The sequence below is a fragment of the Chrysemys picta genome, chromosome 2 (assembly GCF_011386835.1).
Source record: "Chrysemys picta bellii isolate R12L10 chromosome 2, ASM1138683v2, whole genome shotgun sequence".
NCBI lineage: Eukaryota > Metazoa > Chordata > Testudines > Emydidae > Chrysemys > Chrysemys picta.
In genome coordinates this window covers 242,234,792-242,247,438 of record NC_088792.1, presented here as the reverse complement: position 1 = coordinate 242,247,438, position 12,647 = coordinate 242,234,792, and the positions used below count along the sequence as shown (strand labels likewise).

Genomic DNA, 12,647 nt, shown 5'->3' with positions numbered 1-12,647 from the left:
TCCGGAGGGACTGTCCCCTGGCCCGGCCTGGAGGGGCGTCCGAGACCCCCGGGGCCCGGGAGGGTGCCGGCCCTGTCATCGCCGGCAACCCTGGCGGTTCGGACACTGCTGCTGCCGCCGCCCCTCCTCCTTCTGCCGCGGTTCCCACTCTGGCCGCGGAGACGGCCGGGCGGGCGGGCCTTGCCGTCGCCGACCCTGGATCGGCGGGGCATGTGGAGGAGAGGGCGGGGCAGCTTCCGCCGGCCGCGGGGAAGGGCCCGCCCCAGGGGGAGGTTTCCCTCTCCCCTGCTGTCCCTCCGACCCTGCCGCCCCAAGCCCCGAAGCCATCGCCCTTGCCCTCTGGCCCTGCCCCTGCTGACCGGCCCTCCACCTCCTCTTCCACCTCGGGGGGCTGGGTGACCGTCCGAGGGAAGCGCGGCGCCCGCAGGTCGCGGGCTCTCTCCCTCCCCTCTGATGAGGAGGGAGAGCAGGCCCCCCGAAAGATGCCGCGGGGGGCCGACGTTGTTAGTTCTGTTTCCGCGCCCCCGGACGGTGCCCAGCAGGAGGTGCCGGCCATGGAGACCGTGGATGCCGTGGCAGCGGCTGGGGACACTTCTGTCCCTTTTGTTGGGCCCACGCCTGAGGAGGCTTTAGCAGCGGTTCTCCCGGCCCTTGCTCCGTCTGTGCCCCCCGCCGCCGCCGCCGATGCCGGGGCGGCCCTTGTCCCTGTGACTGGCGGGGAGGTGGCCGGGGCCGAGGGGACCGCTTTCGCCTCCATTTTCGATGAGATCGAGGCCCTGGGTCTGACCCCGGTCACTCAGGGGGAGGACGACCCTCCGCCAGCGGGCCCCGATCCGGGTGCTGGCTTAGTCCCGCCCCCTTCTCCTGCTCCCGGTTCCTCGCCCCACTCTGCCGCTCCCGACTTAGTCCTGGGAGAACCCTTAGCCCTACCTGCCAGCCCGGCCGCGACTCCCATCTCGTGCACGGCCGCCGAGCCCCTCGGGGCGACGGCCGTTGCTGAGCGGCCGGTTCCTGCCCCCGATCTTGCCCCTTCCATCGTTCCTGCCCCTGAGGCTTCCCCTGTCCCTGCTGCCTCCGTCCCCTCGGATGCTGACCTTGGCCGAGGGGAGCCGCAGTCTAGCGGCTTGGCAGCGGGAGATGAGGAGCCCGTTCCCGCTCCCGTCCCTGATCCTGTCCCCTCTCCTGCCCAAGTCCCTGTTCCCGCCTCGAGCCCCGCCCCTACTCCCACCCTTGCCCCAGATCCTGTCCCCGAGGTGTCTCTGTCTGCCACCTCTGGTGTTACTGCCGCCCCCGGGGTTGTCGCATTTCCGTTGCCTGCAGACAACCCTCAGGGGGCGGTTTTCGTGTCTCCCCTTCCTGCCACTGTGGGGGCTGTGTTGTTCCCTCAGCCGCCCTCTCCTTTGCCGGGGATGGGGACGGGCTGCCCGGCGCAGCAGCGCCGGAACTCGGCCCCTTGTATGTCCATCACCGTGGGCTGCGAGGACCCTTCAAGGGCCCCGCCGGAGGATGGCGGCGGCTTGGCCGCTGCCTCCCCCTCCGCGCTGCGGGATGAGCTGCGCCTCTTTCTATCGGATTCCCGTGGTTCCCAGGGTAAGGTGCAGCTCGCCCTTCAGCGCTGGGGGGACTTCCATCTCGTCCTCCGGGCCGTGCAGGCGCTTTTGGGGGAGGGGCGGGGGTCCGGTCGGCGGGACATCGCGGCCTATCGGCGGGCCCGCAGATTCCGCGACTCCCTTTTGACCTTCGGAGTCGAAACCGGGATCTTGCGGGGCCCACTGGGGGCCGATGGTCCCTCCGCCCGTGAGGATCTGCCCCAGCCCTCCGCATGACTGCTACCACCTTTGCATCGCTGAACACTCGGGGCTGTAGGGTGGGTCTCCGCAGGAGCCAGGTGCTCTCCTTCCTTCGGGAGGGGGGGTACTCTGTGATTTTCCTGCAGGAGACCCACACGGCTCCGGCCGTCGAGGCTAGCTGGCGGCTGGAGTGGGGAGACGGGGTTTATTTTAGCCACCTCAGCGCCCATTCGGCTGGGGTGGCCACCCTGTTCTCCCCGGGGCTGCGGCCTGAGGTACTGGGGGTCGCCGAGGTCGTGCCGGGCCGCCTGCTGCACGTCCGGGCCCGTGTGGAGGGGCTGGTTTTGAACTTGGTCAACGTTTATGCCCCGAACGCGGGCCTGGAACGAGTGCCTTTCTATCAGCGGGCGGCGGCCTTCCTCGGCACTCTGGATTCTCGCGAGTGCCTGGTCCTGGGCGGGGACTTTAACACCACCCTCGAGGACCGGGACCGCTCCGGGCTTGAAAATTCCCAGGCGGCCGCGGGCGTCCTCAGGGAGATTGTAGACCATCACTCCCTGGTGGACGTCTGGCGCGAACACCACCCGGACGACGACACCACCTTCACCTATGTCCGGGTGGAGGACGACCGGTCGCGCCACTCCCGGTTGGACCGGATCTATCTGTCCCGCTTTCATCTGGCGCGGGCCCATGCCTCCAGCGTCCGGCCGGCCCCGTTCTCGGATCACCATCTGGTGACCGTGACGGCTTCTCTCAGTTCCGAGCGGCCGGGGCCGGCCTATTGGCATTTTAATAATAGTTTGCTGGAGGACGTGGGCTTCGTGGCATCCTTCCGGGAGTTCTGGCTGGCCTGGCGGGGGCAGCGGCGCGCCTTTCCCTCGGCGCGGCGGTGGTGGGACGTGGGGAAGGTCCGCGCGCGGCTCTTCTGCCGGAACTACACCCGGGGCGCCAGCCGGCGGCGAGATGCGCTGATAGGGCAGTTGGAGCGGGAGGTCTTGGAGCTGGAGAGGCGTCTGGCCTCCGGCCCCGAGGATTCACCCCTCTGCGCGGCGTACTGGGAGAAGCGAGAGGAGCTCCGGGCCCTGGAAGACCACCGGGCCCGGGGCGCGTTTGTTCGATCCCGCATCCGTCTCCTTCGGGAGATGGATCGCGGCTCCCGCTTCTTCTACGCCCTGGAGAAACGGAGGGGGGCCAAAAAGCATGTCACCTGCCTCCTGGCGGAGGACGGCGTCCCCCTCACGGATCCGGAGGAGATGCGTGACAGGGCCAGAGCCTTCTACGCCGCTCTTTTCTCCCCGGATCCGACCGACGCCGAGGCCCGCAGGGTGCTCTGGACCGAGCTCCCGACGGTCAGCGCGGGCGACCGAGACCGGCTGGAGCTGCCTCTTTCTCTGGCCGAGTTCTCGGCAGCCCTCCGGCTCATGCCCACTAACAAATCTCCGGGCATGGACGGGCTGACCGTGGAGTTTTACCGCGTGTTCTGGGACGTCCTCGGCCCAGACCTCGTCACCGTCTGGGCCGAGTCCTTGCAGGGCGGGGTCCTCCCTCTCTCGTGCAGGCGAGCCGTGCTCGCCTTGTTGCCGAAGAAGGGGGACCTCCGCGATTTACGAAATTGGCGTCCCGTCTCGCTCCTCAGCACGGACTATAAGGTCGTAGCGAAGGCCATCTCGCTGCGGCTGGGGTCCGTGCTGGCGGACGTGGTCCACCCCGACCAGACCTACACCGTCCCGGGCCGGAGCATCTTTAACAACCTGTACTTGATCCGGGACCTTTTGGAGCTGGGACGTAGGGATGGTCTGTCGTTCGCCCTCCTGTCTCTGGACCAGGAGAAGGCGTTCGACAGGATGGACCACGGGTATCTCCTGGGCACTCTGCGGGCGTTCGGTTTCGGGCCCCAGTTTGTGGGCTTTCTCCAGGTGCTGTACGCTGAGGCGGAGTGTCTGGTCAAGCTCAACTGGACCCTGACCGAGCCGGTCAGCTTCGGGCGGGGAGTACGGCAAGGGTGCCCCCTCTCGGGCCAGCTGTACGCTCTGGCGATCGAGCCCTTCCTCTGCCTCCTCCGTCGGAGGTTGGCAGGGTTGGTGCTCCGGGAGCCGGAGCTGCGGCTGGTCCTGTCGGCGTACGCCGACGACGTGCTCCTCGTGGTCCAGGACCCAGCGGATCTGGTGCGGGTGGAGGCCTGCCAGGCCGTTTATTCGGCCGCCTCCTCCGCCCGGGTCAACTGGGTCAAGAGCTCTGGCCTGGTGGTCGGGGACGGTTGGCAGGCGGGCTCCCTCCCACCCGCTCTTCAAGCCATTCGGTGGAGCGTGGGTCCGCTGCTCTATCTAGGCGTTTATCTTTCCGCCACGCATCCTTCTCCGTCGGAGAACTGGCTGGATTTGGAGGCCAGGGTGCGTGAGCGGTTGCGGAGATGGACGGGACTGCTCCGGTGTCTCTCCCTGCGGGGGAGGGCGCTGGTGCTGAACCAGCTCGTCCTGTCCATGCTCTGGCACCGGCTCAACACCCTGAGCCCGGCCCCGGAACTCCTGGCCAGGCTCCAGAGGATAGCCCTGGAGTTCTTCTGGCCTGGACTGCACTGGGTCTCTGCAGGGGTTCTGAGTCTTCCCCTGGAGGAGGGGGGACAGGGCCTGGTCTGCCTTCGTAGCCAGGTCCATGTCTTCCGCCTCCAGGCCCTGCAGAGGCTCCTTTACGGTGCGGGTAGTCCGGCATGGAGCACGTTAGCGCACGCCTTCCTCCGCCGCCTCCGAGGGCTCCGATACGACCGGCAGCTCCTTTTTCTTCACCCGAGAGGTCTTCCGCGAGACCTCTCGGAGCTGCCGGTCTTCTACCAGGACCTTCTCCGGACCTGGAAGCTTTTTTCGGCGACCAGGTCCACAGTGGCCACCGAGGGTGTGGATCTCCTCGCGGAGCCCCTGCTGCACAATCCCGATCTCCGTGTGCAGGTGGCGGAGTCACCCTCGGTGAGCCGGAGGTTGGTCCTGGCGGAAACCACCAGGGTCGGAGACCTCCTGGACTACGCCAGAGGGGACTGGGTGGATCCCCGCGCGCTTGGTCGGCGCATGGGGCTCTCCACCCTCGCGACCCCTCTGCGTGTACTCCAGGAGGTGGGCGCTGCATTGTCACCTCTTGCTCTCGGCTTCCTGTGGCGGGCCCTGCGGGAGGGCGCTCCCCGCCCACCCCTCACCCCGGGCCCTCCGGACCTTTTTCTCGGGCCCTTGTTCCGTGAGCCCCCCCGGCTCCCCCGTTCCCATAATCCGAGCCGGCTGCACACTTTGCAGCCGGTCCGGTTTCGGACCGCGTCCAGAGACCACCTGTACACGCTCGTGCTCCACACGTTGCATCACCTCACCCTCGTGTCCCGCCCCGACACCAAGTGGAGGGACTATCTGCTACCTGTGGAGGGTGAGGAGCCCCGGTGGGCCAGCCTTTATTCCACCTTAGTTCCAAGGCCCGCCGGGGACATTGGTTGGCGGCTCCTTCATGGGGCCGTGAGCACGGGCGTGTACTTGGCGCGGTTCACACCTATTCCTGAGGCCTGCCCATTTTGCGGCATTAGGGAGACCCTGGCGCACGCTTACCTTGAGTGCGCCAGGTTGCAGCCCCTTTTCCGGCTTCTCCAGAACCTCTTGTTGAGGTTCTGGCTACACTTTTCCCCGCACTTGTTTATTTATGCGCACCCTGTCCGTGGCCCCACTAAGTCGCGGGACCTCCTCGTCAACCTCTTCCTGGCCCTGGCCAAACTCACCATCTATAATACCAGGGAGAAGATGTTGGACGAGGGGGTGCTCTGCGACTGTGGGGCCTACTTTCATACCTCTTTGGTTTCACGTCTCCGGGCGGAGTTTCACTGGGCAGCGTCTGCTGGCTCCCTTGCCACCTTCGAGGAGCAGTGGGCGCTGTCCGGGGTTCTCTGCTCGGTGTCCCCATCTGGTTCCCTGATTTTGAACCTATGACCGTCACCTCGCTCCTTGTTTTTTTATTAGTTGTCCCACGTAATCATTTGGTACTGGGTCCAGTGGTCCCTCCCGCTAGGTTGGGGGAGGGGCCTTTCGTAGTGGGCGGCTAAGCCCGCCCACTTCCCGGTTCACCAATACGGCCTCACTACACGGACCTAATCCAAACCTCTCTAAATTCCAGAGAGGGGTCCTTTGAAGCCTTAATGTAAACCCACCCCTACAGTTATTGGTATGGACCTGTGTGATGGGGCATATAAACCACGCATTGGAACTGAAAGGGTTAAGGAGCAGTTCTGGGAGCAGGTGACTCTGCTTTAGCTGGAGAAGGAGCTTCAAAGGGAGCCAGAAAGCTCAGAAGGAAACAGGCAGGGAAGGAGGACAGACCTATCCTGACAGCATCTGAACAGGCGTACTGCAGAAGCCTTCGCTGTCAGGAAGAGGATATCTTTTGCTTTCTTATGTTGGCCTTTGAGACTTTGTTGTGAGGGAAACGGTAGGAATTGTCTCAGGGAAGCAGCCTTGAGACACTCCAGGGTGCTTGATACTGTTTCCTCTCATAGGGCCTTGATTGTGAGCCTGGTGGAGCGGGAGGGCCTAGGCTGCCCTACCACCCACTGAGGGTACATAAACCACCCTTCCACAATCCCCCCTCACGAGTAAGGAGATGGTAGAGACCCTGAAAGCCCTGAGGTGAGGACAAGCTACTTACAGGGGTCAGGAGATGAACTTAAGACTCTCCTTGTTGGGAGGATGCGGGACTCTATATGTTTTTTTGAACTCTGTTACCCTGGAAGAGGGCATTCTGAACTGGTGACCTGGCTGGAAGGCTTAGTCACCGCCTACCAAGATGCAGGCCATCACAGTGTTGGAGTGGTTGCTGGCAAGAGGCACTGGAGTCAGGGAAAAGTAGAAGCCCAGCGACCTAACCGCTAGATTATACTACCAGTAAGCCCAGCCCCTGAAAGAACCTAATTTTTGGTTCCAGTTCTAGTATGGATGAAATCTTGCAGAAACTGTTTTTCCTGTGAGATTTCTGCCCTAGCTGGTAAAAGTCTACTAGAGCAGCTGATTTCATGAGATTTCTGACATTATGTGATGAACCCTCACAAAAACAGCCAATATGATTTTGACATAATTGATTCTGCACCTTAGCCCAGACTTGACTTGACTTTGAATTAAAAAAAATCAAGCAAAATAAATGATGTTGCTCACTAGTAGAGAGATTTGCCACTTAAATAACAATAACATTTATTATTTCTAATTGTAATATATATTTATAATTAATTCAAAAAGTGTGAATTAAATGACAATGAATTGCTTTATCCTACATGTCAATCTAACAACATTTTTCTGTACTGTGAAAAGAAGCAACAGAACAAACACATTCTCTGCTTTTAAACTTGCAGACCCTGAGGAAACTGCCAGGATATTTTCCTGATAAACACCTTACAATAAGCTGATTACATTCCTGTCCAAGTCAACAAAATCATGTCTCCACCTTTATGATGTATTGGTTGGACCTGAAAAAAAGGGAAGTAATTCTAAGGAGAAATCAAGTGTGAAAGTCTATATACTGTACGCCTGTCTCCTTTTAAAAAACTTTTGATTTCCCTGGTTTATTTTAACGTGTGCTGCATGCAAAAAGAATATTTTTCTGTAATTTATTCAAGCATGTGAAAGGGATTTTACAACTTTAACTCATATGCAACTGTGAGAGAGTTTGAAAATCTAATTCACGGGTTGCAAAAATGTGGCCTTAGTACTTTTAATAAGGCAGCCTACTGGTCTCTTCAATTTTAAGGGTCCAATCCAAAGCTCATTAAAATCACTAGGAGCCCTTTCATTGACTTTTGTGGGATTTGGATCATTCCCTAATACACAAGTATAGGCTTCTGAAGGCCACTTGAATCAAGATGGAGCACTGCATGTTGGGATCTAGAGTCCTTGAGCTGTGCTCCGTATTAAAAGTATAGGGGTGCTGCAGTTTGCTCCATTTTATACACATGTGGCATGGCCCTAGGGGCTCATAGCAAGTTGCCAATGTGGCCCATAATTTGACAAAGTTTAGGTGCCCCGATCTATATTGGGAGCTATTAAAATCTTGATTTTTGCAACAATGCACTATATCCTGGAACAGAATTTCTTGGAATGGGTAATACGGCAATGTTGTGGTGTAGAAAAAAAACCTCAACTAAAATAATTTATCCTCCTGAGGCAAAGCAAACCCAAGAAGCCAATTCATATTAGACGATCAATGCAGACAAGTAAGGAATTGCATGCTCCTATACTAACTTCTCATAATGTACACTACAGCAATGAAAAATGAGGGCAACACTAGAGGAGATCTGCTCTATCTGCACTTTGATTCCTTACAGAATATCCTTATAGATTCAAGGGCTGGAAAAGAGACTACAAAACAAACAAACAAAACCCAATCACGTTTAATTGGGAGCTTCCCTCCTCTGCTAAATCTTAATAAATACATAGATTCTAAACAATGCTAAGTGAAAAAGAAAATCGTGAGGCATATGCTGTTTTTCAAAAATGATACTAGGAGTTTTGGTACATTATTGAGAGGACTGAGCAAATAAAAATAGAACGGTCAGGGAGCGGGGGAATATTTAACGGAGGATATACAAGTGAACAAGATGTGCAGTCCTGTTTGTGTCCATCTTCAGGGGAACCCAGAGACAAAGCGGGACACCTCCAGAGATACACTCAGAAAACACTTATTTTCTCAAGATTAAACATTCCCAGTTTTTTTATTTTCCTCATAGATCAGGTTTTCTAAACCTTTTTTTTATTTTTGTTGCTCTCCTCAGGACTCACTCCAGTTTGCCTACATCTTTTTCTCCCGTTTTCACTCAAAACTAAACCCAGTAAACCAGCAGAGGCCTCACCAGTGCCAAGTAGAGCGGGACAATTTCCTCCCAAGTCTTACATACAACACTCCTGTTAATATACCCCAGAATGATATTAGTTTTTTTTGCAGCTACATCACCTGTTGACTCAAATTCAATTTGTGATCCATGATAACCTCCAGACTCTTCCTAGCAGTACTATCACCTAGCCATTTATTCCCTATTTTGTAGTTGTGCATGTGATTTTTTCCTTCCTAAGTGAAATACTTTGCAATTTTTGTTATTGAATTTCATTGAAGTCAGATCAATTCTCCAATTTATCAAGGTTTTTTTGAATTCTTATCTTGTTTTCTAAAGTGCTTGCAACTCCTCCCAGTTTGGTGTCATCTGGAAATTTTATAAGCATCCTCTCCACTCCATTATCCAAGTCATTAATGAAAATATTGAATAATACCACACCCAGAACTGTCCTCTGTGGGACCCCACTAGATATACTCTCCCAGTTTGACAGCGAATCATTGATAACTACTTTTTCAGTATGGTCTTTCAACCAGCTGAGCACCTACCTTATAGTAATTTCATAACAGACCACATTTCCACAGTTTGCTTATGAGAGTGTCATATGGGACTGTGTCAAAAGCCTTGCTAAAATCAAGATATATCATATTCACTGCTTCCCCCCATCCTCTAGGCCAGTAACCCTGTCAAAGAAGGAAATTAGTTTGGTTTGGCATGATTTGTTCTTCACAAATCCATGTTGGCTTTTCCTTATAACCCTATTATCCTTCAGGTGCTTATAAACTGATTGTTTAATAATTTGTTCCAGTATCTTTCAAGGTATTGAAGTTAGGCTGACTGGTCTATAATTCCCCTTGTCTTCTATGTTCCCCTTTTAAAAATATCGATACTATCTTTGTCCTTCTGCATTCTTCTGGGACCTCACCTGACCTCCATGAGTTGTTAAAGATAATTGTTAATGGTTCCAAGATTGCTTCAGCTTCTTCCTTAAGTACCCTAGCATGAATTTCATCAGGCCTTGCTAACTTGAATACATCTAACTTATCTAAATGTTCTCTAACCTTTTCTTTCCCTACTTTGGCTTGAATTCCTTCCCCCTTGTTGTTAATATTAATTAGGTTGAGTATCTGGTCACCATTAAACTTTTAAGTGAAGACTGAAACAAAATAGGCATCAAACACCTCAGCTTTCTTGGTGTCATTAGTTATTAGCTATCCTTCCCCACTAAGTGGAGGACCTACACGTTCTTTCATCTTTCTCTTGCTTCTGATGTATTTAAAGAATCTCTCCTTATTGCCTTTTATGTCCCTTACTAGGTGTACCTCATTTTGTGCCTCAGGCTCTCTGGTTTTGTCCCTACATGAAGCTAGAAGCTATTCTTTTATACTCCTCCTTAGCCATTTGTCCATGTTTCCACTTTTTGTAGGATTCCATTTTGATTTTCAGGTCATTAAAGAACTCCTGATGGAGCCATATTGGTGTCTTACTGTTCTTCCTATCTTTCCTTCACATTGGGATACTTTCAGTTGTGCCTTTAATATTGTCCTTAAGAAACTGCTAACACTCCTGAACTCCTTTTCCCCCTTAGATTTTCTTTTATGGGACCTTACTTACCAGTTCTCTAAATTTGTGAAAGTCTGTTTTTTTGAAGTTCATTGTGATTATTCTGCTCACTCCTTTTCTTTAGAATAATGAAATCATCATTTAATGATCACTTTAACCCAAATTGCCATCTTCAGATTCAGTACCAATTCCTCCCTGTTGGTCAGAATCAAATCTAAAATGGCTGTCCATTTGGTGACTTCTTCAAGTTTCTGGAACAAACTGATGTCCCCAATACATTCCAAGAACTTACTGGAAATTTTGTGTTTTGCCATATTACTTTTCTGACAGATGTTTGGATAGTTAAAGTCCCCCAGTAGAATTAAATCTTGTGTTTGGATATTTCTTTTATTTGTTCTAGAAATGCCTCATCTATAGTCTCTTCCTGATTTGGTGATTTATAGTAGACCCGTATTATGATATCGTGCCTATTTTTTACCCTTTTCACCTCCCCCCGCCTTCTGGATCTCAGTGGGGGAAAGTGGATTTAACAACTAGGAGATGCCCCTAGCCTGACCCTCCTCACAATGCTGGATACACGAGGTGCTGGTTGCATATAGGAATTGTTCTGGACACTGTAGTGGTAGTGGGGAGTAGAACCCCAGGAAGAAGCAGAAGAAGGAGGGCAGTCTCACAGTGGTTGACATGGATGGGTCATGGTATTTGAGCAGTCAAGGATGAACAGTTTGGCGACAGAAATTGAGACTTCCTGCTCTTCTTATCCACCACCTCATGCTGACCTTGCACAATCACTACAATTACTCTGCACGCCCATCTCAGGCTGGGGCAATGCCTGTGGCTTGTTGCTGTACCCCATCATTGCCCAGCACTTCTCTCTGGTTTTATTACAGAAGGCCCAGAATCTGTAGAACATACATGACTGGTTTCTACCATTACCTGTCTCCAGTGGTTCTGTCCTGTACAAGGAACTACACCTGTTCTGTGAGAGACAGTGAGTGTGCCCTGCCCTGTCCTGTTTATGTTTTTACACACAAGGACACCATGGTGGCAAAATGGGAATGTATTTTTGCAAACTCCACCACACCGGAATGGGGCTGTTCAAGCAGGGAAAATCCAGTATGTTATCTCATTATTATGATGTCATGTTTGTAAGCCTTTTCTTGTTTTACTTTCCAGTCATGTGTACTGTTGCTGAATTCATGTTTTTTTCCTCTCTAGGGGCGCTATTAAGTGGTGTCCAGATCTGCTAAGAGGATCTTTCTCTAGGCCCCTCCATGCCGCCTAGGGCCTGACTCTCATCCCCCTTTTCCTCTTCTTCCATTGAAATTACAGGGGAATTTATCACTCCACAGGAGGGGTAGGGAGAGATAGATGGGTGCTGAAGAGACATGTGGATGTAAGGGAATTTCCCAGGGCATGTTTTGGGAGGTGATGATGATGAGGGAAGTGGGTCAAGTCTATTTTTCTTAGTTAAGTCCCTGATCTGAGTGCAACTAACAGAATACTTTGAATATTCTCTGAATGCCCAGCCCTGCTTTGTGTACCCTCTTGAACACTAACAAGACACTAATGATATCAATGAGAACAGGACTGGGCTCGTAATTCCCACTGAAATCCGTGGGAGAAGGATTGGGCCTCAAACTGTCTACAACAAAATACTCGATAACGTTGCTTAATTACAGCCTATTTCCTTCATGTATAGCAGGTGCATGAGCTTCCTGTCAATGGAGGTTTTTAAGAACAGGCTAGACAAACACCTGTCAGGGATGGTCTAGGCATACTTCATCCTGCCTCATTGTGGGGTGACCTCTTGAGGTCCTTTCCAGTCCCTACATTTCTATGATTCTATGAGATGCCAAGGAGATCTCATGGCATTGAAAGTTCGAACAAGCCACTTTTGAGGTAGAGGAAGATGAACAGTAGACAAGTGTCAACATTACAAATCAGGCTAATTTTTAAATGATCTGTAACTGAAATGCCATTGAATAGATTTCCTCCAAACTTGGGAAAATGTTTTCCTTGGCTTTCAGAGTAAGTCTGGCAATTTTCAAAGCCAAACCAATTTTCCAAGCCAAAGTAATAAAGGGACTAAAACAAGGAGCTGCAATGGAACATGGTAACAACCTCAACCAGAGTAACCATCATGATAACAGTTATAAAGAGTTTCCCCTTATTAAAGCAAGTTCCAAGATAAGCTAACTGATATAAGCAACTTACATTTGGATCCTGAAGAAGACGCTCCACTAGACGTTGATCGCGATCCCCCTTTCATGGAAAAAACCCCTTTCCCTCTACGAGTTGCTGTCATGGCCACACGAGGGCGCTTCAATGGTATCACTGCACGAGGTGGTGGTGGGACACGACCATGGTAATCAAACAATCTGAGAAAAAATGAGAACAGTTTTACAAATGCTGAGATATGGTTTCATGTCCTGGTGATCCTGTCAACTAAATTTTCG

At 53.0% G+C, this 12,647-nt stretch overlaps 1 protein-coding gene across 30 annotated transcripts in view; it reads right to left on the bottom strand.

Moving 5' to 3' along the window:
* Positions 1-12,647, bottom strand: part of RALYL (RALY RNA binding protein like) — a 598,747-nt gene that overhangs the window by 38,206 nt on the left and 547,894 nt on the right. For all 30 annotated transcript variants that reach the window (XM_008165316.4, XM_042844602.2, XM_065585828.1 and 27 more), the window contains one exon: positions 12,406-12,569. In XM_008165316.4, coding sequence (XP_008163538.1) covers positions 12,406-12,569 — 164 coding nt within the window. The remainder of the gene's footprint in view (positions 1-12,405; positions 12,570-12,647) is intronic.